Genomic DNA, 27,377 nt, shown 5'->3' on the forward strand with positions numbered 1-27,377 from the left:
GAACTATGAATCAGCTGCTCTAAGTAGCACCATAGACAAACAGGCATAGCACACTTTTTTTTTTTTTTTAAGGCACTCCGTGCTCGTGGCCACTACTGTGCCGGAATCAGTTTATCTGTATCTTCCTTACCGATACAGTTCTATTTTTAGCTAATCTATATTTACATCTGCTTTCACTCTCTTCTGCTCTTTTGCTCTCACACCGAGCAGGTAGGAGAGTGCTCTGCTGTTGGTCCAATCGATTTCCATAAGCCATAGTCAATTGCTCTTGCGGTGGTTCGTTTTGCCGTGTTCCTGAGTCGTTTGAGGCTAGCTGCCTGCGAAGTGGGTCAGTTTGTCTCAGTCACCATCTGATACTGACGGAGGATTGATGTGCTCCCCTAAGCACGGTCCTCCATGCGGCGTCTTCTGGTGGCTGGACGGGTTATTTTTTGGAGGGGCTGGGAATTGAATCCATGACCTTCCGCTTATGAAGCGAAAGCGTTACCTCAAGGCTACGGACCCCCCTATACATAGCACTCTTATTGTACACGATTTTGGTAGACAATCCAAACATTTGATATTTGACTGCACAATGAAAACAATATCTACAAGGAAATATGCGTTCGCATAACAGTGCATGATAAAACCCATCTAAGCAAGCTCCAAACCATGAGAACACTATTGTTATAGGATGTTCGGGGATTCTTGTTTTTAATTATGAATAGGACAAATTCTCGCATAACTTATGATCTCGCCTAAAAGCCATTGGTAACCATGTGTGTAGCTCGTTGTTTCTGAGCATTTGAATGGATTTTCATGTTATTTAACAACGCTATGGGAAATAAAGGATCATTATCTAACTGCCCGTGATGTTTATTTGGATGATTATTCTTTCTTTTGCTCAGAAACAACGAGTTACACACGTGGCTACCAATGGGTTTTAGGGCGTTATCTCAGAGTATGCGAGAATTGAAGTATTTATCGAGCAACGAACTCATGTTTCGTAACTGGTCGTTTGAGAACGTCGCGACCCATTGGAAGCCCACACTGAGAACAGCGTTGCAGTTGAATATACTATATTAGAGGGTCAAATTAAATAAGGACTGTTCATTTTATAAAGTGAACACTTTGTTTATGCTATATCTTTTTTATTTATTGATAAAATCGTAATCGGTTTTCTGTGTATCGTTGAAAAATATAAAATCTTTGAAAATGCTTTTGGTTGAAGAGCTAAATAGAAAACTCTTAAAAAAAGCTGTCCGTCAAAGTTTAACATTATTTTTCGCAAAACAAAAATCCTTATTTTTATGAACAAATTGTATGTTTGTATCCTTTTTTTTTTTTTTTTTTTTTTTTTTTTTTTTTTTCTTCTTGATGGTCCCATAGGAGTTTTAACTTTCGAACTCCTCCTCCACCCCATACGCTTTTTTGCAAAAGGGAGGCTTACAAGACTTAGTTTATCAATTTGATCCTTTACTATTCTACTAAAGGTAAAGCTTTAAAAATATCAGTTATATTCCACCATTCTATGACATTAGGTAACTTTAGTGATTTACCCATTTATGGCCAAATTTGCTGATACACCATCCTTTCACTCCCAGCAAAAGAGAAAAGTAAAAAGCGTGTTCAAAACTAGTTTGGATTACTAAAGAAACTATATTAGTATAAACGAAAGCTAAATCGTAAGATTAAACTACAGTCTTAAGTATAAATTTTACTGTTTATGGTAGTTTTACTAAAAAGTCTCTACTAAAAAGTCTCATACTTTTAAAATCATGTACGCATATTTATCGATCTACAGCAAATTGTAAACAGTTTTCTCCGAATTTTTCAATTGGTAATCTCAGAATAACATATTATGAAAATAATATGTGGAAAATAAAATCGATTTTATTACAGCAGTGTTGCCAATTTTGATGATGTACTTTGATAGGTCTTCTAAGAATAAAACAATTGTGTTTCTGTTGTGCTTTGAATGTGACGTGGGGACTTACTAAGTAACTCTATGAAGGCGTAAGTTATTTTTCATATTAATACTATATTATGACTTCCGTCAGGACGTACTGTCACACAAAAAATTCTACTCATATCAATTCCCATCAAATTTAAAAAAAAATTCTTTAAAAATATACGGGAAAATTGATTTTATTATATCTGTAAAATTGTTGCTCCAAAAATAACTTGATTTTTTCCATCAGGCTTCTGATTGATGATGCTTTCGAAGAACAAGCCTGTTTTGAAAATAGAAAATATAAATTATCGAATTTTCCAGCCGAATTTCTTACAATCATTGATTTTGATAACCTCAAAAAATCGACCGAACTAATCGTTGTTCCATATTCGTGTGAAATTTAATTATTTTGGAGAATTTTTATTATCACAACATTGTACAATACTATTCGAACGATGTGCAAAAAACCGATTGAAATTTCATTGATTAATAAGAAAGATACAGCATGCACAAGGTGTCCAACTTTATAAAATGATCAGTCCTTTCACAACGCCACTTTATTTGTGCAGACTAAATTTGCATTTATTTCAAATATTTTGTGCATACAATTTTACCATGGTACCATTTCGACAGTAAAAATTACTATATCATTGTTAAAAACTTGCAGCAAGCCAGAATCGAACCGAGGATCTCCCGATTGTCAAGCGCAAACGCTTACCGCTCGGCTATCGATGCGGTTGGATTGAGAGGAAATAAAAAGCGTTCTTGATAGCTCAATCATGATTGGAATAGTAAAATTAAGAACTTGTTCATGGTTCTCATTACTTCAACGCTTGTTTCAGTGCATACAATAGAAACCTCAGCCAGCACAGTTGCAGGCTAGTGTTGTGTGCTATTTCAATACCTAAAAAATAATGCGCTCTCGGGCTAGGGATTGGATATAAATAGAAAGCGTTGTGTTTGGATGGGCATCTAATTCTTCCGAAAGAGGTGCACTTTGCGATAAAGGACCACGTGATTATTGAGCTGAAATCGAATTCAGTTTAATTTCTTCGTCTATGAGTCCTCTCAAGGCCTTGGGGTAACGCGCCCTAACTAGAGATCAGGGAGTCGTGAGTTCGATTCTTTCTGAGAAGACGTGTAACTTTTTCGCAAAACTTCACATCAATTTGTCCATTTAATCCAATTGCAAATGTTTAGCTTTTCGGTAGTTGTTCGGGGATTTTTTTATCATGCCAGTAAAATAAAATACCCACCCCCAATGGTAAATAAGCGAGAAAAATGGTTTTATCATCGCTCTCTCTTTGGAGCTCTCCTTCGCTGCTGCTGTTGATCCAGCTTGTAAATAACCTGAGACGAGACTCGCGAAGACGGTCTTCTTTTTCTGTGATTGCTGAGTTTTTTTCTTATTCCACTTTGTGCATACCAATTATGCGCATGCGCATACCAATTATGCGCATGCTGTTCAAATCCTCACATGAACCTCTCAGCAAAAAATGATTAAGTTTGCATCACATCGAATCATAAATAGCCATTTGAGTGAAATTTCATGCCAGCAAACGTAGAAGACATTAGAAATAATTAATCTTCTGCTTAGATTTATCAGCAACTTTGGAAAAAACTGCTTCACAGACTGAGGTTTTTAATAACAGTTTACTTTGAACACAATACTTTTCACTTTTTCATCCATAAAAACGGTGGGCTGCATTTGACGTTTCATGAGAGGGGAATCTGGGCTGCATATGACGTTGATATTTTTCCTCTTCGCGAGTCTCTCTCAGTAAATAACCAGAGTCTATATACACAGGGTTGCGCGAAGAGACTTCTTCAAATGCTTGTTCTTCTTCGTCTTCGAAAATAGCCCCTATCTGTTTGGCTGGGCTGCTCGATAGGTAGACGGTTTGACAGTTCGATAGGTAGATTTGGTTTCACTCTTCGCGCAACTCTTCATTCATAGATTCTGTAAATAACCACTTGCGAAACATTGCCGATCATGGACCGATAAAGATGCGATGTTTTTTTCGCTTGCTTTGATCGCGCTTCGAAATCAATTAAGATTCTGCAATGCTTGTTGTTTGCCCAAATGAGAGAAAGAGAACGATTTTCTGATGACGTCACCGTGCAATGGGCTATTCACATTAAATTCTATTTGTTCACATATATTTTATATTTTTTTTCCGCTTAGCAGGTCAACGATAAACCAATAAAACTACCAAATTTATTTGCATCACTGAAAACGAACATTAAAACAAATACAATCAAAGAAAGAGAACGATTTTCTGATGACGTCACCGTGCAATGGGCTATTCACATTAAATTCTATTTGTTCACATATATTTTATATTTTTTTTCCGTTTAGCAGGTCAGCGATAAACCAATAAAACTACCAAATTTATTTGTATCACTGAAAACGAACATTAAAACAAATACAATCAATCTTACTCAAATTATTACAACAGCAAAGCATAACGAGCTAAAGAGACTAGATATGAATGACAATAAGCATGCAATAATAATAAACTAACCATTGAATGATTGACTGCGAAAAAGAAGGATAAGCAGCGCCACTTCAAATTGAGTGATAGGTAGTTCACCATCACCGGAAACTGGCAACTGGATCGCATCAGGACTAACTAGGGTAAATGCTCCCTTGGTGGTGGTAGCTCCGATAGTGGAATCAGCCTATGTGGACATGTTTCGCACTAATACATGACTATGTGATATTTTTCTATGATTTACGTTGAGACAATGATACAGGTATGTAATTGAATAAAATTCTTGACGTTTAGTCGTAAAGCTATTTGAAACAACTATTTCACTTAATTGTATTTTTTAGTACCCATAGTGTCTTTCTGGCCGAATTGGTCGTTTTGCAGAATGCCATTTGGCCGAATTAAAGACTAAAGATTAATTAAGTTGCCATTAAAGCTGAAGTGTAGGAGTCTGAAGTGCGATACAAAATATCAAAGATACTCCCAGCTTTCAACCTAGGATAGTTATTTCGAGTTAAACACTTCTTATAATAATGTTTTAATATCGAAGCAATTAACATTCTTATTTGGAGTTTTTCCTTCCTGCTGCTTTAATTTTTATCATAAATTATTCCTTCTTTTGAACAAAGGCTGTTGTTTTAAGTCATATTGTTCTCATTATTATTGACATCACACTTGCGGATACTCAGTTAGATATCGTTTCTTAGCTTTACTTACGACTACAATTGCAATGATAGTGATTGTTGGAATCATAAATACCCGACCTTGTGTCTCCTATATTTTGTTCTTCGACCTTTTGTCTTTTGACCTTTTGTCATAGATTCGTTTTGAACAATAGAAGGATTTAATATCTATCGACTGATAAATATTAAAATCACACATTTTATTATTTTATCAGCATATTTTAGGCGCTCCACTAATGGTACATTTGCCCTATACAAGTAGGGTGGCAGGTACACATATGCATAGGGAACCGTTCTGAAGCATCCTCATCGGGTGTCGTCGACGTCGCCATCATCATCATCGCTCAGGATCGGTACTTTGCGGTGGCATCGACTACATCGTATACTTTTAACCTACTCGGAATGTTTTCACCCAGTAGCAGCACCCGTTGTAAAGTTAAGCATGCCACAAAAAAATCAAACTCCTCAAGATAAGTGCTGTTGACCAAAGTCATCAGCCTTTTTAGATGACAAATCAGAAACGTGCGAAGGAGAATCGATGCAGCTTCGGATCGGTACCCACCTAGTTGGAATTTATTAATTTGACTACTAGTTTCAAAGACAAACAGACAAAATACTAGAACTATTGTCAAAGTATACGTACATAAATTTATTTTAATGATCCATTTTTCCTTCGCATCGGTCCAAGGAGAGTAAGTTCGATTCCCACTGCAGTCCGAGAAACTACTATGCCACTGAGCGTGATATCTGTGAGTACCCTGTTTATAGTTCTATGGAGTCATGCTGGGGATTTGGATAATATCCTGCCCAGAGTTTTGCTAGCATCCTACCCAATTTTTCTTTCTAAATAATATCTTGGATCATACTTTAGTGTATGCTTACCCGACTAAAGGCTTGTAACAAAAATATAATAAAATTTTATCAGAATATGATATGCATATCATATTATGATATAATTTTGTTAGGCTCCGATATCCATAGAACATAATAAAACAGAAATATAACATAATGTGTTTTATTTCCCTTTAAGATATTTTTTTGTTAATTTTTAACAACTTTATAACAAAATAAATAGATAGTTATGCATTTCAATAATAAACAATATTATCGTATATCGATCAGTATTATAATTTTGATACTTTGTATCAAACATTATAACTTGGTTTGATATGTTTTTGTTAGAATTAAAACACATTTTGTTATGTTTATGTTACTATTCATACACTTTTTGTTATAATTTTAGTTATTTTAACAACATCTTACATCAAGTTTGTAACAACCTATGTTCGAAAAAAACTTATAACATAATAACATATGCTGATATAATTTTGTTATGTACCCTTAGTCGGGATAATGTTAAAATAACCGTTGAAGAGAAACCGTTCCTAGTAAGCCTTATAAAATTAATCTAATTGACAAAAAACTTTGTTGCTTCTAATCAGGAATCAAAAAACGAATGCAGTAAGACTTACTTGAAAAGCAATTCCACACACTACCAAAAAATGAATTTCATTCGAAGACAATCACATCTTTAATTGCATTCCAAATAGCAAGTGAAGCCCCATGATAGATTTTTATAAATATATCATTTATGACAAAATGGTTAAACAGGTTTATACAATTTACAAAACGATGACGGTTACTTTCCTCTTAAAGGGACAGTACCGTATTCCCGTCTATAAAACGTAAATATCTATATAACGTAAATGCTTGTATAGAGATTAACTAATTTATTTTTTCAGCTTTTTTATATCCAAGCTCGATGATACTTTAATCCCTGGAAAGTTGAGAAAGTTTTCAATATTCTCGACCGATGGCACTCAAACCCATGACCCATAGTATGGTTTTAATGAATAGCTGAGCAATTTTCGCTGAAACCAGGCTGCCATCGGCACCAGTCGTTAGAATTCCAATTTTATGTCACTGATCGCTAGTATATGCTTAAACTAAAGAGTAGTCCTTTCGGTTTTCTCAAATTGGTGGACTCCTCGTACGCCAGCTAGTTAAACAGTTCGCGAAAAAGCCCATCTTAGGTATTACCGTGCACCCCCGCTAATTTGAACGGTACCTCATGCAAACCATCGGGGTTCATTTTTAATTTGAACATCTAGTCACCCTAGAAACGTGTTTCTGGTAACCTCTTTCACTGTTTTGTTTTGATTCTGCGTTCCGTTCCACAGCGTTCCATTTTACTTTACTACGTTCCATTAGCTAAATGACGTTTGAACCATTTTTAATCTGAATGATGTGCAAATTAGCGGGGTACAGCTTAGCTTAGCTTAGCTTAGACTGACTACACATATCAATGGTTGCTATTCCGTAATTGATCGAAGTCAGTGAAAATGCACAAAGAATCAACTAGAAGTTCGACTGGGATTGGCCATAATCTTCTTCAGTGTACATAATTCAGTGCCTCTATTTATACAGGGTCAATAACGGCGCCGGCCACGTCCTTGCAGTCAGGTGGGATTGGGGGAAGGAATGTTAGTGTGTAACCTTTGCTTTTTGGAGACCGTGTTTGCCTCTGCATCTCCACAAAGGTTACTGGGAGGGATGTTTGTTAATGGGGAGGATCGTTGGGTCATAGGATTCACTTTGATAAGCGATTAGACCATGATAAACAATGATTTGTGAGATATATACATGCTTATACGTAAATATAATATTTTCATTTGATATGAACAATTTCTATGTAGAGGAAAATTATGCCGACACTTGAGGTGACGAACCATTCAAAGTTTGTTGAACAAATACCTAAATGTAACATTCCTACAGCTGTCAGGACGAAAGCATGTGTTATTATATTTTACTCATTTGAAAAGAAACAAAAAACTCGAACACTCTTATTCTTATGCCGACACTTACAGTGGCGAACCATCCAAAGTTTGTTGAATAAAGTGAACCTTTCGTAAGTCTACACTTGTAGTGTCGAACCATTCAAAGTTTTTTTTAATTACAAAAATAAAGGTATATAAGAGGTGTTCTGAAAAAAAAAAAGTTAAACATAAATAAATCATGAATCAGAGTTTGTGTCGACACTCACAGTGACGAACCATCCATAGTTTGTTGAAAAATCATATTTACATCCCACCATTGTAACGATTGAATGTGCAATCATACATATTTTATAGATTAGAAATAGTAGCATGAAACGAGCTCACCAATTGATCCGTTATCCTTGACTGAGCAGCCACAATCCACTTTCGGCTTCACTCGTTTGCTCGGCTATAAAAAAGCACTCAGGAAAAAAAATAAGAGCGCGACCCAAAAAGAATTAAAAAAAACTGTTCGGGCTTTCTTGACGCACTGCCCAGGAGCAAGCGTCAAGGTCGAAGGATCAAACAGAACTAACCGATCGCGGCACTTTTTCACTTTCTTCAACCGAACTCATCGATCAGGCCACTTTTTCACTTACGAGACCGACGCGCGACATGTTTGATCCTGCCCTCGTCGCTCGCCCCGGCAAAAGCAAGTGTCAAGGTCGAAAGATCAAACAGAACTCGATGTGCAAATTAGCGGGGTACAGATTAAAAAGTGTTCAGATTAAATGTGGTCAAACCAACGGGGGTACCCGGTACTTCATATGATATGTGTCATATTTCCCTTGGAACACATAGAACATTTAGTGGCATCGTATAGAGGAAGGATATAGCTTTCATCCGAGACTAAAAAAAAATGGCGGCTATTTTGAATATGGACGCCATCTTGAATTTTGCTGGAAAGTCGTTTTTTCACCAATAGCGCACTGCTCGTTTAGAATTCTGAGGTCACCATCAGAGAGCTTAGAAAAACGGAGTAAGATAGAAAACAAAAACTAGGTGAGCAATGGTATTGTCTGTCTCAAGATAAATCCAATTATGGCGATTATCTGCCCATGTCTTCAAATATAAGCGCAGCGGTCACTGATCATACAGAACTTTCAACTTCGAAACACAATACATGGACTAGACAGCAAGTACACTCATTGTGTTTAGTGACTCCTGATATCTGTCACTAATACATAGATGCAGTGCAGTCATTCTGCGAAAACCACGTGCTTTCAATTTAGGCGGGAAAGTTTTTCCAGTTCACCCTGCGGGTGTCAGTTCGCTGTAACGGCTGCGGGCGTACGACCGCCGCCGGACTCTAAAAAAACATAAGATGATCAATATTTAGCCTACGAAAAAGAGTTTCCATTTCCGGGAATGAAGATTACCCGGGATTCCCGTTTCCCGGGAAATGTTTTTCTTTTTCCCGGGGTTTCCATATTTCCGGGTAGTTCAATAAAAAAAAGAATTTAATATCTATTTTTAAACAAAACCAATCGCACTATTAACTTTCCATATAATTCTAACAGTCACAATTTTGAATATAAGACTCTACTGGATTTTATTCTATACTTCATAGCACAGCATAGCATAGCATAGACTAACTGTACATGTCAATGGTTGCTACTCCGTGATTGATCGAAACTGGTAAGAATTGCATTAGGATCCAAATGGATAAGAGATGTGAGTTTCAGCTTACTCTCGAAGTGCAATTTTAGCAGATCTAATATTATTGATCAATAACGGCGCCGCCCAAGTCCTTACAGTCAGTTGGGATGCGGAAGGAATGTTAGGGTGTGATGATTGTTGCTTCTAGAGACTGAGAATACCTCTGCATCTCCACAATCACCATGGGAAGGGTGTTTATTAGTGAGGGAGGAAAAGATCTGGGAGTCACCTTTGGTCGGTGATGCAATCCATGGACAAGGGGGAAATACGACTTATACTTAAAACTAGTTTTGAATTTTTGTCTCGAGAAGTTTTTAATAGAAGATTTAAAAAATACGTCTACATCTGCAGTGTCATGCAGTCCTCATTGCTAAAAAGTGTGTGTATTTTGTTTCGTTATAGATCTATGAGCTACATATCCAAACTAATAAACAGCCGAAAAAATCAACAACTAAAAATCGCATTGACAAAAATATAAAAAAAAGAAAAATATTTCGTATTTTGCTTCATGCAAAATTACTTTCACCGAAATAGTTTCAAGCGGATTACATTACTCCTCAAAAAAAGTTCAAAAACTACAAAAAATAACGCGTGTTCGTTTGGCTCACACTTTGACAGAAATGTCAGCTTACGTGAATCTCTCTTATAAAGGATTACTAGGCAACACTATTATCCTAATTTGGTAAAACAAAATTAAGCTTTTATTAACATTTTGTTAACAACATATTACATTTCATTTGCCATAGCACTGTAGCAGTTCATTTTTTTACAGGTGAGTTGATTTCACCTGGTTATAATAGAGAGAGTGAAAAATGGCATAAACCCAAAGCTAACCTTCAAGTAGACATATTAGGGGCCCAGATAGTCGTAGCGGTAAACGCGCAGCTATTCTGCATGACCATGCTGAGGGTCGTGAGTTCGAATCCAGCTGGTCGAGGATCTTTTCGTAAAGGAAATTTTCTCGATTCCCAGGGCATAGAGTATCTTCGTACCTGCCACACGATATGCACATGCAAAAATGGTCAATCGGCAAAGAAACCTCTCAGTTAATAACTGTGGAAGTGCTCATAAGAACACTAATCTGAGAAGTAGGCTTTGTCCCAGTTGGGACGTAACGCCAGAAAGAAGAGGAAGTAGACATGTTGTCACTATGAGAGGGGCTCCCAATTTATTGGAATCAGTTGAAGTTATTTAACTAGGGATCATGCTAGATTCAAATTTGACTTTCAAAAATCACATTGAGGACATACAAGCCAAATGTAACAAATATGTAAAATGTCTTTATCCACTTATTAAGAGAACTTTATCTTAAGAACAAGCTTTTGATCTTCAAACAAATTTTCAGGCCAGCCATTTTATATGCTGTACCAATATGGACTAGCTGTTGTAATATCAGGAAGAATCTGGCTAAGTTAAGTTAAGTTAATTGATAGCGTTTTTTTTCTCTCTTATAAGCAGGTGGAATCAACTAACCTGTAAAAAATCTGAACTGCTACGAGAAATGAAATGTAATATGATGATATCAAAATGTTAATTAATGCTTTTTTTGTTGTTGGGGGATTGAAACTACTGCGTCCATGATTTAGAACTATTGAATTAATTAATGCTTAGTTTTGATTCACCAAATTAGGATGATAATGTTTTCTTACAAAGAACACCTAGATATAAGAATGAATGTAATGTTTCGAATGATAGTAAAATAGAATAATAAAAACATAAATTGATTCAAACGTTAAAAAATCAGCAGAATCGAAACGAACCATGGAGCATTATATCATTGCATATATAATGCAGCTGCATTGCCGTAAGCCTACCATTAAAGTAGTTTAAAAGTGGAAAAGGGCCCTTTTACAGTTGCACTAATGCAAAACGACGATAAAGCAATGAAGTAATTCATAGAGTAACATTAGTGCAGCTGTGCAATTTATAAAGTGATGTTAGTGCATTGATACATTTGTAATGTAGAGTTAGTGCTTTATTGCTTGACAGCTCTTGAAATATGTCGAATAAAAGCAATGTTACATCAATGTTGTTGATATGCAGTAGAATACGTGCAATGTTATAATGCTTGTGGTTACTTGGGGAAGCTTGATTAGCAGATTGACCCCAAATGGCTTGTTTGCGTAAGTTTGACCATATTTCCCACATTTTTCGGGAACAAAAAGAAATTCCAACCAGCAGACCAGCTGTCGATTTGCAACTACCGAAGGGGAGGAAAATCTCCACTCGCTGCTGCTGTAGCCCACTTAACTCATATAGCACCGTGGAGGTAATGGTCCAAATGCTGTCGGTTGGTTCTTTTTTTTTTTATTGCCGCTCTCCGCACAATAAGTTCGACCCATTCGTTATAGGCCGAAAGTGCGAGTGCGCAGCTAGAAAGCCGATTGAAAATCGAGATTAGCGCACTTGAAAAATGAGGATTTTTTTACATCGTACTATTGTTCTCTGCTGAAGTGGTTTGTCGTCCCCTTCCGGTAAAATGTAGAACAAATCGATCGGAACTGAAGGGAAAATGGCCTTAGCCTTGCCTTCGGCTCCGTCGAAAATATGTTGCAATCTGCAGTCACTGGCTGCCTCCATGCTGATTTTGCTCAAACGGCACTGGCAGCTGAGGGCAGGAACAATCAAAATGAACGAATTTGCCCTCAACTGTCAGTTCTACCATACAGTTCAGTACCAACGACCTACCAGCAGGACATCATCGAAAACGGCTGATACGCATTATTTAAATTCATTTAACACCCAACTAGACAACGAAAAACGATGTCAACCAAGGCGATTACATGCCACATTTGAAGTGCAATCCAAACCAGGCCAAGATTCAAAGGAGACCGAGATCCGACAACGATGATTAATGGGATCGTTAAAGGATTTGTAGAGATTTGTCCGGGCTGTGCCATTGCAATGGATGGGACATTTTCAATGAACTCAGAGATGGGTTGTTAACTGATAGTGTGGCTCGTGGTGTGGGATGCGATGACAAATGTTGGTTGGTTGCAAAACGGTTTGTTGATCTTCAAGCCAGATTTAGAAACGCAATATTTTCTGTAATCTTGTAAAGATACCATCAAAGGTAGTAAACACTCTTTCTTTCCGTTCTGTATTTGGTTGACAATATTAGGGAGAATTATGGACCAATTAGACAACGTCTAGACGAACTTTTACCATCATTTGAAACCTAAGGTTTTTTTTTGTTGAAACACAGCTTGGTAAATATACTTTCATAGCTGCCTAATTGCCATTTCAATGCACTGGGAAGCAAGTAAATTTGCCTCAAAATGAATAATTCGCGAAGTTTTTATTTCTCCTATCTTTATTAACGAGATTTTTAGCCCTGGGGTAGATCATATCGGGATCAATGGCTTTACTTCCCTTCCGAAGGAAGTCGTCACTGAGGGGGCTATGGACCGATGCACGAGTTCACTATTTGACGTTTGAGCGGTGCCGTGTTTTTTACGTGACCATGGCAACGAGTGAATTCGGCACCGCTCAAACGTAAAATTAGTGATTTCGTGCATTAGTCCATTATGTATCGAGCAGATTCATGTGACTCGTCTGTGGTCATTGTCGATCAAAGTAAGCATGCATTTTTCAGACGTCACCCGTCGACTGCCATAGTAATGCAGTCCACGATAAAAAAAACTAGTTATTATATTCCGAAAAATGACATATGGTAGTGACGCCATTCCTATCGCAAACTCGACGAGTACAAGAGAGAGCAAGGCCTGCTCGCTTTTACTACCCTTCTAGCCTCATGCTTGACGATAGGAATGACGTCTTAGGGAATGACGACACATGTTTTCATTGAAAATTGTTGTTTACACGTGGGAATAGCCTACCTTGTTTTGTATACCGTGATGCAGTCACATAGAGTGGCAAGTGGTGTAGCCACTACACCAGGTCCCCCAAAGTCCCGCAAAGTAACTGTGTTGGATTTCGTCGATTTCATGCGCTTTTTGAATAGCGCCTTAACCGTTGATATATTTTGTTCGGAGAAATTTCTTGGTATATTAAGGGACCTATTTTATAAGTCGAGTCGATCAAAATGACTCGACTGGAGTCACAGTCGACCAAAAAATTCGTTCGACACGGCTCTGTCACTCGAGGTTTTTGACAAGTGTCACTTTGTGTGACTGGATTACTACGGCAGTCGACGGGTGACATCTGAAATATACATGCTTACTTTGATCGAGAGTGACTATAAGCCAATGCACGAGTTCACGATTTTGTCGTTTGAGCGGTGCCAAATTCACTGGTTTCCATGGTCACATAGATAACACCAGGTCCGTCCCACTCGAGATCAGATTGGGTACCACTTCTAGTACTGCATTTGGTCCCTCGGTAGTGCAAAAGGTACCCAAGTTTGACAGATCGCAGTACACTTTGCACGGCATTCTAGATTACCTTATGAGCCATAAAATTTTGGGCAACTGCAAGGCACATGGAGGACTTTAATGTGTCTTTGATAACACAGCACCGCTAAAACGTCAAAAAGTGAACCCGTGCATAGGTCCATAAATGAGTCACGTGAATCTGCTCGGTTTACAAAATAGACCCCTGAAGCGCATCTTTTGATGCAAAAAGTTTTGTGATCAATCCACCTAGCAGGGAAAAACTATTTTTTTATAACATTTAGATAGACATATGGTGTCTTGGGCAAAATTGTAGAATCGGTCATTTGAAACAACTTTGTCAAAGACACGGTTTTTATATCTCTTATATATTTTGAGATATATGCCATTGTATGTGAATGGCCCCTAAAAATCTTATTTCTCATCATAACTTTTTTCTATATTTTTGGCCTTTTTTTTGTGTTTTCCACAAACTTGTTTGATATGCTGAACATATCATCACGCTATCTTTTGAATTAACAAAGTTATTCATGAATTACTCTTTTCTCAAGGGGTAGTTTAGGCCCCTATAATTGGCTTTGTCGCAAAACGGCGCAGAAAACTCTTACAAATAATGAAAGTGCCATATTTCCCTTTCGGCAGTTGATAATAACTTTTGTCTATAAGCATCTTTGCATGGGTTTTACTATCAAACAAATAAGCCTTATTGAAACGAATTTGACCGATAATTCCTTTATTTTAAGAGATAGAGAGGTGCGATGTTCAGCAAAAACACGCGTTTGTAGATATCTAAAAACTTTGCAGAAGACATGAAAAATGTAAAAAAATCTTGTTAAAAACCCTAGTGATTCATGTCTGATTCACTTAATATTCATGTATTTAAGGTTTGATTCACTTCATATTCAATAAAAAAAATTGATTCAGGTTTGATTCTCTCCATATCCAATAAAAAAAAATCATGTCAGATTCACTCTGTATTAGTGATTTACGTCAGATTCACATAATTTTCGAGTGATATTCAAGTGAGTCATGCTCTACATCGAAATGATTCATATCTGATCCCCTTCATATTCAATAGCCTGAGACACGGTTATATGAAAAATTTGGATTCTCGCTCCAGTCCACTTTTTGGATTGCATTTAGGTCCCATAACAACTGTGCAAAATTTCAGCTCGATCGGTGAAACTACATTTACGCGCCAGCCGTTCAAAGTTTGTATGGGATTTACTATGGGAAAACTTACTTTTGCAAAGAAAAATCGTCAGAGGTCGCCCATTGACCTCTATAAAAATTGTAAACACAGATTTCGATAGGTATTTCTACGATGAACAATATTGTCGAAGACCGATGCTTGTGAAGAAAGTTATTGAACAAATACTATTCGTAAATTATGCCCAATTTTGTTATTATTGTTATTCCTTTACGTGTTAATCAACGTCGCCTTACTAATAGGTTTTCATTGAATAACTTTTTTCACAAGTGCCGAATTGTTTCGCGGTCTTGGGCAATATTCATCATCGTAGAAATACCTATCGAGGTCTGTGTTTAGAATTTTTATAGAGGTCAATGGGCGACCTCTGGCGATTTTTCTTTGCAAAAGTAAGTTTTCCCATAGTAAATCCCATACAAACTTTGAACGGCTGGCGCGTAAATATAGTTTCACCGATCGAGCTGAAATTTTGCACAGTTGTTATGGGACCTAAATGCAATCCAAAAAGTGGACTGGAGCGAGAATCTAAATTTTGTCCCACACTAATATTCAACTGTTTGAGGTTTGGCTCATGTAATGTTCGTGATTTCAATTGATTCATGTCGGATTCATCTCATATTCAAATGATATAGGGTAGAAGTATCAATTATGGCTATAGCACCAATTATGGCAATAGTGGGAACAAAAAGAGATTTTTCATATTGTTTCACTAGAATATAACGGCTAATATTCACAGAAATGATAAAACTATTTGTTTTTGATGGTAACTAAACCTTGAAAAGAACATTCGTGCAATAAGCTTCGAAAAATGAACATTTGAAAATTTTGCCTCACATTTATGTCACCTTCTTAGCAGTTTGCTAAGGGACACCCGTTACGAAATGTATGTTTTCATCCGGGAAAACTGCTTCAACCGATGAATGTATGATGCCTAGTGAGAACAAATGAATAAATGTAGCTAGTGTGCAATCAAATCTTCTGTTTTAAGTTGGAAATCGTGTTATTTCCACTATGTCGATAACTGGTACAAAGAGTGTATGAGAGTCCAATTATGGCAATACTCTGGAGGCGGTTTGTTTACATTTTTTGATTAGTGAAATAAAGGAAGTAAAGCTATTTCACGAGTTACTTCCACGACGGGTTGGTTTGGTAAAGCATTATCTGCGTGTTTTGTACCCAATTACTAAGATTTTTCAATCACACGTTCGAAAACGTTCGCAAGCGGAAGATGCTTGATCTCATGGTAGAGAAGGGTTTTCAGCGACACTCGATTTTTGAATTTTCCCTCTTTTTTCGTTAAAATCAGGCATTGGAAAGGTAATGTGAGATTATTAATGCTGTTTTGTATCATAATTTGCATTTAGACTTCATTTCGACTCCTTTTCGAAAATTAATTTTCTCCCATGAACCCATTGCAATAAATTGATTTAAAATCTATTTAACACAAAATTTCTGGGAAAATTTCTAAGCAGTCACTTTATTACTTATTAGCGTTGCATTATCATTCGATCTGGATGGCATTTGAGATTCTTTCGTGCAAATATTCGATAGTCCATAATTGGCACACTTTTATGTCGAATGCTAGGAACACTATTGCCATAATTGGTACAAAGATAAGTCTATTTAAAACCATTTTTTAGAAGCTTTAAGCCAATTTAGTGCCAAAACGGTCCAATTCATCTGATTTGCAAGGCCTCAAACTAGTAATTAACATCAAAAAGTCATGCATACGTTTTAGAAACGTGGTTAAAAGCTGATTTGTATCCAAACAGTTGACCTATTGCATCCATAATTGATACACCTACCCTAGAACTGATTTTCTTCACATCCGAGTAGGATTGATTTACTTCATATTCCAGTGATTCATGTTAGATTTGCTCAATATCCAGATGATTCTTGTCGGATTCACAGCATATTAGAGTGTCCATCCCGGGATATTATGTATTTAAAGAAATTTCGGGATTTCCCTTTTCCCGGTGTGGCGACTGGCGGTTGACTCTTTCACTTCGTTCTGGTCTGTGGAAGAGGCGAGAGTGGTCCTAGTAGTCTAAACGCGCCGTCGTGTGAAGTTCTAGGTGAACTAGAGTTAAACGTGAAGCGACCTTTAGGTTACTAATTTAGATTTTTCCCTTATTTCCCTCAAGTAGCTAGTTAGGCAAAAGTTAAGTGCCGTGGTAGTGCTTTATGCAAGTTGGCGGTTATTGTGCGAGTGTTGAACCTTGAATTCGACAGGTAATTCCGTGGTGCTATAAGGTGTCCGTGGGTATATTATAAGTTAAGGGGGCAGGATCTGTCATTGTTTTCGGAATTTTCAAAAGCAGTTTTTTCGTTCAAAATCAAGAAAATTTATATGAAAATATGTTCACTGTATTCTATTCTCCAACCGACACACAGTGAACACATTTTCATCGACAAATTCCTAGTATTGAACAGAAAAACTGCTTTTGAAGTTTCGATGATGACGATGATTACGATGACGGAGCGTTGATCGTTAAGGCCATGTGTCGGCATGTTTCCGTTGACAGGATTTGTGACAAGTTGCAAGACCCGTCACACCACACCCAATCGTCAGCGACCGTTTTCGACCCCGCAGTCCAGCTTCGGAATTTTTCCGGCGGTACACGTGGGCCGGAGAGGGCAAGCGTACCATCAACCCGCGCCCTTGGCAGGGCGGCAACAGCGAGCGAGTCGGTTTCGGACCTACATTCATCAACCCAGCATATTTCCGTGTGAACAACAAGCGATGTTCCGTCGAGCGTTGCGAATCGGTTTCGAACCGGTGACCCCCGCGCGAGAGTCACGCACGCTACCGGCTGAGCCATCGAATTTGGAGATTGTTGATTTAACTGTCAATAATTTTCACGACGTTTGTTTTGTAATTGTGATTTCTTGAATTAGAATTCTTCAAAATTTTGCCTACATTTAATAATTTTATTTGTACAATTTCAGATACCACAGATAAATTTTGGACGCTTCAAACGAAACAGTGTATGGAAAAGTCAGAAGCAAAATATCGCATCGAACAGAAAAACTGAATAAAAATCGTTTTGTCCATTTGCTAACGACCTCAAATTTTCTAACTACAACGGGCAGCTCTCGGAGTTAAACTTCAACTGGCACAACTCTGCAATATTTTGCTGCAATGAGTATTTTATGGAAGCGACAATCGAATCAAATTCATTTTATAAAAAAAAGCGAAAGGGAAAGTTACGATAAACTACGGAGATTAATTTATATATAGACAATTAGGTGTTAGATTAAAGTTTGCTTGGGGCATGGACTATTTCACAGAATTGTTATTGTGTGTATAGAAGAAATGTGTTATCGATGGAGAAAACGTTTTCTCGTTGATTCAATTTCTTCCTCACGTCAAAGATCAGTCAGAAAATTGGAACTATACGCTGCTGCGCACTGGACAATATCTTTTTTGTTAAAAACAGCTCCTGTCTGTCGAAGAAAATTCACCGCTAATTGCTTTCCAATCAGGTCGCATTATGTTTGTATGTCTCAAATCATGTACCTATAGCTTCTGAATTACTCGTTAATATTGTCGATAATTTTTTCCACAGATATTCGCATGTTATCCACCTAAAATATCAAATAGTAATTATGATTAATAAGGAAATAAGGTCTCAATCATCATTTCCTAAACACAAACTTTGAAAACTTTTGACGTACATTACTTGTTTGTTTTAAACAGGTTTATTGTGATCCAGTTATAAAATTTATAGTGTACGCAAGAAATTCGAAATTTATAGCAATTTCCAAAGAATGTAGATTTCTGCCATTTTAAGCATTGGATTCGACATTTTCATACAATAGCACTAAGGATAAAACTAATAAAACATCAATGTTTGTAAATTTCATTTTTAGCGGACAAAAATGGGTGAAAAACTTGGTGTGGAGCGAAAACAGTTCATGTCTCAGTTACTACAATGCAGTATCACAAAAACAGGGCATTTTACCCTTGTTTTCAGCTCTAACACTGCTATTTTTTGCAGTAATATGTGACACATTGTTAACTTTCGCCAAATCATGCAATACAGATGCATTGAGTTGAAAATCTCTTGATTTTGCGCAATGATCCGTAATATGTCACAATTTGATCCATAATATGAAAATTGATCCATAATATGGTTTTCAGAAACCGATACAATTTTTATTTTTTGTGCAATCCTATGTAAATATTACACTTCAAACAGTTTATTAACCGAAGTTCCAATTCAATGCAATGTCGTTTTATTTAATTTTATAGGTTGGACACCACACTATTTGATCCACAACTGTGGGTCATGGTACATTAACTGTTTGGGAGGATTATTTTGCTGTACGGATTTTGATGCATAATTCCAATTTGAATCTTAATCCGTACAGTGCAAAACTTTGACATATTTAATCACATTGTTTAAATATGATAGCATGAAGCTGAAATATAACGCTGATGATTTAAAAAAAAGCGATCAATATTTCTCGAAAGCTGCGAATGCTTTAGGTATTTTGAAAATCACCTCCAGAGAGTGCCGCATTAATACAGAAGATAGGCAAAATTTTGTCTAAACTCAAATGCTTATAACTTTATGAAAAATTGATGAAATTGGATGCATCCAGAAGCAGGCGACAGCAAATTTGGTCTAGTTTCAGGAACTTGATTGGCCACGCAAATTGGCCGTCGGACACCGGAGATGTTCCGAATATTCCGAGATTATGTCCAAATGACTTTTTTTTTCTGTCGCTTGTATTTTTGTGCGATATATATTTACAGTTTTTCTTGAAACTAGAACTAATTGGAAATTGTATGCCGGTGAATGCATTAAGATTCATTAGAAATCTTCAGATATATGACCATTTCCGTAAAACTGGTAGTAGGTTCCAGGAGCCCTGGGGGAAGTGGCCCATTAGGAGCATGTCTGGAACCATATCAATATGGGTGTCAAACTTCAAGATTTTCGAAGGAAAAGCATCCGGGAGCATTTTCAGAACCAGCGGCTGCTAGACCACTGTATATCAGGTTACAAGTGCCCTGGGGGATATGGTCATGTTCCGAATTGGCTATTTCTCTAGAGGCCCCTGGAATCCACTATAAAGTGGTTATTACATCTTGTAATTCTGAAAATGCTCCACATCCTCCAAGGCACATGGAACCTACTGTCCATGATAGATGGTGATTCCAAAACTGCTTCCGGAAGCATGAATTTTATAAATACTTCCATCGGAGTATCTCGAACCTGCTATACAGTGGTCATAGCAGCCGGTGGTTCTGGAAGTGCTTTCGGAAATCTTAATATTTGATACCCATATTAAAGTTTATCCGGACATGATTTGATTTGGCCACATCCCCCGGAGCACCTGGAATCTACTATAGAGCGGTCATGGCAGTCTGCTGGTGGTGACCAATCGATTAGGTTTTCAGCTCAAATGGATGTTTGGTTCTCCAGATCCGTGCTCTTGAAAATTTGAACTTTGGCTTCGATTCATCTTCACCTTAACTATGAAAATTCTGAATAATATTCGGAATAATATCACTTCTTGATGAATCATGGATAAGGAAATCCATTAACTGTCATATCCTCGAATTTCTGTGCGTAGGACATGTCCTACCTGTCCTGCCCACTTTTCGCGCTACTGATAATAATTCCCAAGTAACCACGAAGCTATATATGCATACTTTATTTTTGCTCTATAGTGCGCTATCAGATTTTGTTTTAAAGTGACATAACCTTTAAGAGCTTTATAAAGCATAATTAAAGTGGGAAAGGGCCCCACAACAACCAAATTAATGCAATACTTGGTAAAGCAGTTTTAATGCATAAGCCCTACTAAAGCATTTATGTTTGTATATTTAGGGTTCATGATGTATATTAGCTTAAAATAATGTATGTTTAGGGCTTGCGTTAAAAATAAACAAAACAATGAATCCATTGACTTCCTTTCAATGGTTTTCTTTACCAGCTCAATGATTTTTTTTTGTTGGAATCAGGATTCGAACCCACAACTAGGATGATGGTGTGCTGGATGCCTGGCGCGTTGGTGTCCTGTGCTAAAGCTGCTGATGTAATAAGGTAGGATAAAAGTTCCTTATAAACGAAGCCACTGGGTGTATTAACATTACTATTGGCCCAATTATTGCGAATAGAAAGAATTCTCTTCGGCGATTGATTTTCTTTCCTCACCAAATGAAACATCAATAGAAAGAATTTGATCACCATTCTTTCTCGTAGAGGAAATAACAGAACATAACCCACAAAACAAAGCCCAACAAAAAGATTTCAGGGGAGAGAAATTGATCGACATTTCTTCTCGCTCCTTATGAGTAAAAGATAGATAAAATACAACAATTCTGATTGAATACATGTATCCTTGGATCATGAAATGGGGGTTCGAGATGAAAGAAAGTCATTTCATTATTCTTCCATATCCCACAAAACGTAATGAGCGAGTACGAACGTGCTCGATCGTCTTACTTATTTATTACAGATTCAAGTGCGTTCAATGAGGTTATGCAATCTTGTATGACAGCATAACTGTATATTCACTCTAAACGCTTAGCATAATGCTATATTAAAATAATGCTACAAAGCATTTACAATGTTAATCAAATGCATTATTGCTTGACAGTTATTGAATAAATGCATGATAACATTATTAATGCAAAAAATGTTGACTTTCGACCAAATTAATGCAATAATATAATGCTTGTGGTTACTTGGGTTGTTTCCAATTTGCAGTTTGCAATATTTTGGCATCGCTTTGAAAAGATGACTGCAATTGCATTTGCAGCTAGTCCTCCATAGCAACGTAAGCATACTCTCTGCCAATGAATGATGCTAATATCCAAGAGCAGCGAATCCTTGAAATTTGTTTTGCCCGAAAACGATGCGTCCGTTAAATCTCATAAAATGAAGCCATTACAAAAAACAACTCCTGCTTGCGTTACCAAGCAGCCAACCAAAATCAATTCAATTCAAGCTGCCAATGTTTCAAAGTGAAGTAGATATCCACGGGCAACGAGACGATGCTGCTCCAAAGATGTAAAAAAGGCGGACAGCAGCGGCAAAAAATGCAACTTCTGAATCCACAGCCGGCGCTCCGTATAGTGCTTTGTCTCACTCTCTCTCCTTCTCGCTAAGCTCCCAGCTTTGACTTCCAATGTCCACGGACGCAAAAGAGTGGCCACTCGAAAGCTCGCTAGACCGCGCTGAAGCGTACTTTATTGACACCTAGTTTTCGTTCATATCTCATTGCTCGATCGCCAGTCAACCGTGGTTCCTTCCATCTTTGAGCGCTGAATGGCGTCGTCGTCCAGCGTTGGTTTTCCGATGGCTGCACCGTACGCCCAGAGAAGCGCATACCGTGGCAACGAATTCCGGCAAAGCCACGACGACGTCGACGACCACAACTCCGACCGTACAATGAAAAGTAAATTCCTATTACCGAGCGCTACCTTGGTTGCATGGTCCAAACCAAGCAAGGCGGTGGAAAGTAATGAAAGGAAACTAAGGATGAACTTGCCGGAGAGTGGAGGATTTCGGTGTGTTTGCCCATGGCCGAGTGGTTCTAAAGTCGTTTTTGTGCTGATGATGCTGAAACTAACTTGTGTACCTTTCGTTGCTCCGATGGTGCTCATTACTGGCCTGTGGCCACCTCGTCTAGCGTTTCCTGTTTCCCATTTGCCGCCGCCGGCAAACTATCCTTCCTTCCCTACCCATTTCGGTAATAATGTGAATGAGCCTCGCGTGTGAAGTGTCCACTTGAGTATCCTTTTTCACTTTCACCGCGAGTCCGTCCAGTCGTCGTCAGTGGTGACTTGCATGGTTCTGAGAGCGAAGGAGAGTGAATGAGCGGCGGCTTGGAGTGGCTCCTCAACGTCTTCCTAATGAGGTTGTACGGCCACGAGCTGTGAGAAATTCCATTAGACAAGTTGTATGAAATTGTAATTAAAATATTAGCACTGAAAAGAAGACCCGGGTGCCTCTTCCTGCTACGGTTGCCTGGAAAATCAATAAATCGATCTCTTGACTCGTTTGCAGTGCTGCACAGTGACTGCGTTTCAAGAAGAAAAAATCGCTTTATTTTGTTCCTCTTGCTCTCAAACGGTATCGCGCGTCAAAGAAAGGAAAACAATAGAGACGAGTGAGCGCAAGCAATTGCAAAATAAGCTTCTTCTTACTCGCACCCACTCCTGGGGCTCGACTCGCGCCTGCTCACTCTTGGCTATTCATTCCTCTGGTTCTGCAAAGGTGACGACGACGACGACAACGGGGGAGAGCTTTATTGTATTACTCCACTTACACACTCTTGAAAAATTGTTACTGCACACATATTTCACTCTTCACAGTCGCATAAATCGAATCATCGTTGAGATCACACAGAAAACCCACTCATGGCGCAAGTGAGTGAGCAGGATGGATGAAGAGCTCAAGCCGTTGCAGACGCGCGCTCAAGACAATCACAGCTTGTCATGGATGCAAGCGGCAGCGGTACCAGCATCGGCAAGCGCCCTATCACTTCTGATTGAACGAGGGTGGACATGAGGTGGGGGAGGACTCCGGAGAGCCTACTCCGAACACACGAACAGAGAAAAGAGCGAACACAAAACACAATAACAATTTTTGGTTGGATAGTTGTCATTGAAAAGACACGCCTCTCGAGTGTCCTGATAAGGGCACTCGAAAACCAATCGGATGGTTAATAAGAGTGGTGCGAGAGATGGATGAGAGAGCTCTCGATAGTGGCGAGAGAGTGATTGTGGCTGTGTGTGTCTACGATGCGAGCGAATGTCAGCCGAAACAGATATTTGACAACTGAGAGAGATAGGGCGGTGATGAAAGGAGGATAAAGCGAGATGACTAACGATGGGTGGGGCGTGGTCTATTGTCGGTGGTATGCGTGCGTTTGATCGCAATGGTTTCTTCTGGTGGCTGCATACTGCGGTATGAATGGAACAGCAAGCTGTTTCGCAATTAATGTCGAAAGAGGTAAACTGCAGGGGTTCAGATCATTTATTGTATGAGTGTTGGTATGAAGTCGTAAATCATACGGTAGAGATGGCCTCTCAACATTGCGATCCTTCTTCGATATCGGAAAATTGCTAGAGCGAGAGCAGGACCGATACAGTACTGGAGCGGGTGTGAGTAGCAGTGAGCTTGTATTTTTCTTCACTTCCCTTCAAGAGCACAGCATAGAGTTTCTAGAGGGCTATCAGATGCAATGGTAAAAAGCATACTCGTCAGTATATTGTAGACCTCTTAATACATTTGACGGATCCGTGTCGAGTGGAGTATTTTCGCGCTCTCTCACAGTGTGTAGCGGAGTGTGTTGTTACAAACCCTGGCTTGCTGAGCTTCTACAGCTCTGTGGAGTGTGTTCTGAGCCGTTCTCGGCGGGTCTTGAGTTGTCGTGAAACGCCGTGAATCGAGTTCGAGTCTCGTGTTTAGTGTCGCGCGCGCGTGTCGTTGTGCAGTGCCCCTAAAGAAGAGTGGTCCATTATCATCCATCAATCAGTTATTTATTGTTATTATTGCCACTAGATTGCAATTGCCCAAGAGTCAAAGAGCAATCCGGTCGTCACACGCGCGGGGGACTTTCTCGAGTGGAAGACTTAAGCTCAAGTGCTGAATTATCGTAACTCTTCGTAGTGAGTGTGTGTGGTGCGGTGCTTTCCGGTGTATTTGTCCATTTATTATCACGGTAGGATCCTTGATTGATACTTTTGCGGCAAGGGCAAAAGTACTCGTGACCAGTGTTTGCTTGTTTTATGTTTCCTGAAATATGCTCTCAGCCAGCGTCTGAGCAGTTGCCCCAGTTTTAAGGATTACCAAGTCAAGGTCGATCCTTCAGTGTGAAGTGCTCGTGTCTCCAGAACTTCCCAAACTTGAACCCGATGACTTCCAAAAACGATTAAGAACCATTGTGGACATGTCCCGACAGTGAAAGTTTGGTGATTAGTTAATTCTAAAAGGAATTCGGTACATTTTTGATGGTGGGAAGCATTTCCGTAGATTAGCTGAACGTATCTCTAGTGTGTGTTAGTGTGCTCCAGTGTTGTACATGTCCACCACACTTTCCAGTGTATCTGGAGTGTATCCAGAAGATTCTGAGCAAGAGCATGGACTGTTACCCGATTTGAATGGTGTGGATCTGGTTATGAGCTTATCGCCGAAAGGAAACCATCACCATCACCATTTGACCAGTCTACAACACCTGCAGAACCTTCAGCACAATTCTCTACACAGCCATTCGACGCCTTTTAGCGTCAGCGACATCCTGAGTCCCATCGAAGAGTACCGCAAGCTGGAACTCAGCGCCAACCCACCGTCTCCTTATAGGTTAGCATCGCATCCCTTGTGTTCCTTTCTTGAGAGCCGTTTTTAACTTTAAATCCTATCCCGAACTCGAAGCTTGACACTAACGCGAACATCCACTAATTCCAGCGGCGGGAGCAGCGTAAACTCGCCCAGTGGCCTCGGTTCCAACACAGTGTCGTCAGTGTCGGCAGCAGCCGCCGCAAGCAGTATGGCCAACCCTTACCATGCCATGGCCCCCTTGTACCACAGTCCGGGCGTGCAGAGCTACTGTGGCCCGACCGATAACCTCTCGCTGGCCGGCCACTACACCGATATGCGCAACTCGGCCGCTGGCTGGTACGGATCCACAGCCAGTGATCCCAGATTCGCAAGTAAGTTTTTTGTACTTTGTACTTGGGAGATTTACACGATTTTTGTACTTGGGAGTCCAAATTTCCCCGACAGAATATTTTCAAACCTTCAAGTTGTGAAAGTTTTGTCAAGATACTTATCTTCGTCGAAACAATTCGGAGGTGCATGCAAATTGGATAACAATCGAAATTTTGACACCATGAGACAACGTATATTGTCGATTTAGAATAGGTCCCAGTAAACACAAACTCGTATAGGATAGCGCATAAGAGTACAAATGTGGCGGCGATATACGTACATGCGCCATTAGACTGCATGTTAAATGTACGTATATCGCCTCCACATTTGTACTCTTGTACCCTATCATATACGATCATGTGTTTACTGGGGTATAGGTACCTGTTCCACAACTCATCTTTCATTCCCATGTTCATTCTACTTGAAAGAAGGAGATTAGTGCGTAATGCGTCTTAGTTAATTGTACAATTTATCGCAAGCTTTAGCATTTTGAGGTGTATTACACGTTATTGAGTAGTTGAGCCTTCGATACAACAGACCCGAAGCCTAAGTTGATGTAAAATTGAAATTATTTAACAATGTATTTAACATGATAAAATTGGTGCGTTGATACTCTAAAAAGCAAAACGACTTTTGGTATGAAGCAAAACAAGGACCTACTACTGGAATTTCCTGCTTTAAGTTTTGGATGAGGTATTCTCGGCTCCATTGATTTTTTCCACGAAGGAATGAGACGAAGGAGACGTATGGTTCTTAATAAGTCAAGGCCGAAGAAACGGTGAGTGATGGCTTAAAATTCGTGCGCTGCTTAGGCTTAAAATGTGATTAACTGCTAACGCTCAAGTTTCAGGGCATTTCACTCGCATCACATAGGGTGCAGAGCTACTTGGGCGCTTCCATGATTCACTTTGGGAATGAGGGGTTATTCTCGATCAAATCGTCTGAATCATTGCAATAAGAAGCACTTAAAATAATTTACAAAAATATCAATCGGTCCATTTTGGTGACAGATGTAACTCTCTTGTCGCCAAAAGAATTTATAAAAATTATAAATCAGTCCATTTTGGTGCCAGAGCTTTCACTATGTACGCCGAAGTACTCTTATATCTGGACTACAATATACATTTTTGTTAAATCCACCAGGTTGCATTGGCGTAGACAAAGGGGGGCACGTGCCTACCAAACTCCAAATCAAAAAAATGTTTATATCCAATTTCGATCACTTCACTGCACAGAAGCTACTCTATTGGCACCAAAATAATTCATAAAATTGTTAATCATTCCATTTTGGTACCAGAGGTTAGTTGTACCAAGATTTTTTACTCACAAATCTCATGATGCCAGCAGTGTGATTCTTTTTTTTTTTTTTGCGTAGATAATATTAGATGATTGGTTTCGTAGGTCTACAGAAGTCAGAACTTGAAAATTGTAGCAACCATATTGAAACTCTGGATGTTTAATCTTTACGAATCACCTTCTCAGAGAAATCCTTTATCAAAATTCATATTAATCTGAACAGCATGCCTGGAGAAATCAATGAAGCTTTTTTCATCTATACT

General features: G+C 38.7%; 1 protein-coding gene across 1 annotated transcript in view; it reads left to right on the forward strand.

The window, feature by feature from the left end:
• Nucleotides 1–24,275: 24,275 nt before the first annotated feature.
• Nucleotides 24,276–27,377, forward strand: part of LOC5578993 (homeobox protein Nkx-2.1) — a 137,428-nt gene continuing 134,326 nt past the window's right edge. The window contains exons 1-2 of the mRNA XM_001664122.2: nucleotides 24,276–25,470; nucleotides 25,576–25,820. Coding sequence (XP_001664172.2) covers nucleotides 25,193–25,470; nucleotides 25,576–25,820 — 523 coding nt within the window. The 5' untranslated portion in view covers nucleotides 24,276–25,192. The remainder of the gene's footprint in view (nucleotides 25,471–25,575; nucleotides 25,821–27,377) is intronic.

The sequence above is a fragment of the Aedes aegypti genome, chromosome 1 (genome assembly GCF_002204515.2).
Source record: "Aedes aegypti strain LVP_AGWG chromosome 1, AaegL5.0 Primary Assembly, whole genome shotgun sequence".
NCBI lineage: Eukaryota > Metazoa > Arthropoda > Insecta > Diptera > Culicidae > Aedes > Aedes aegypti.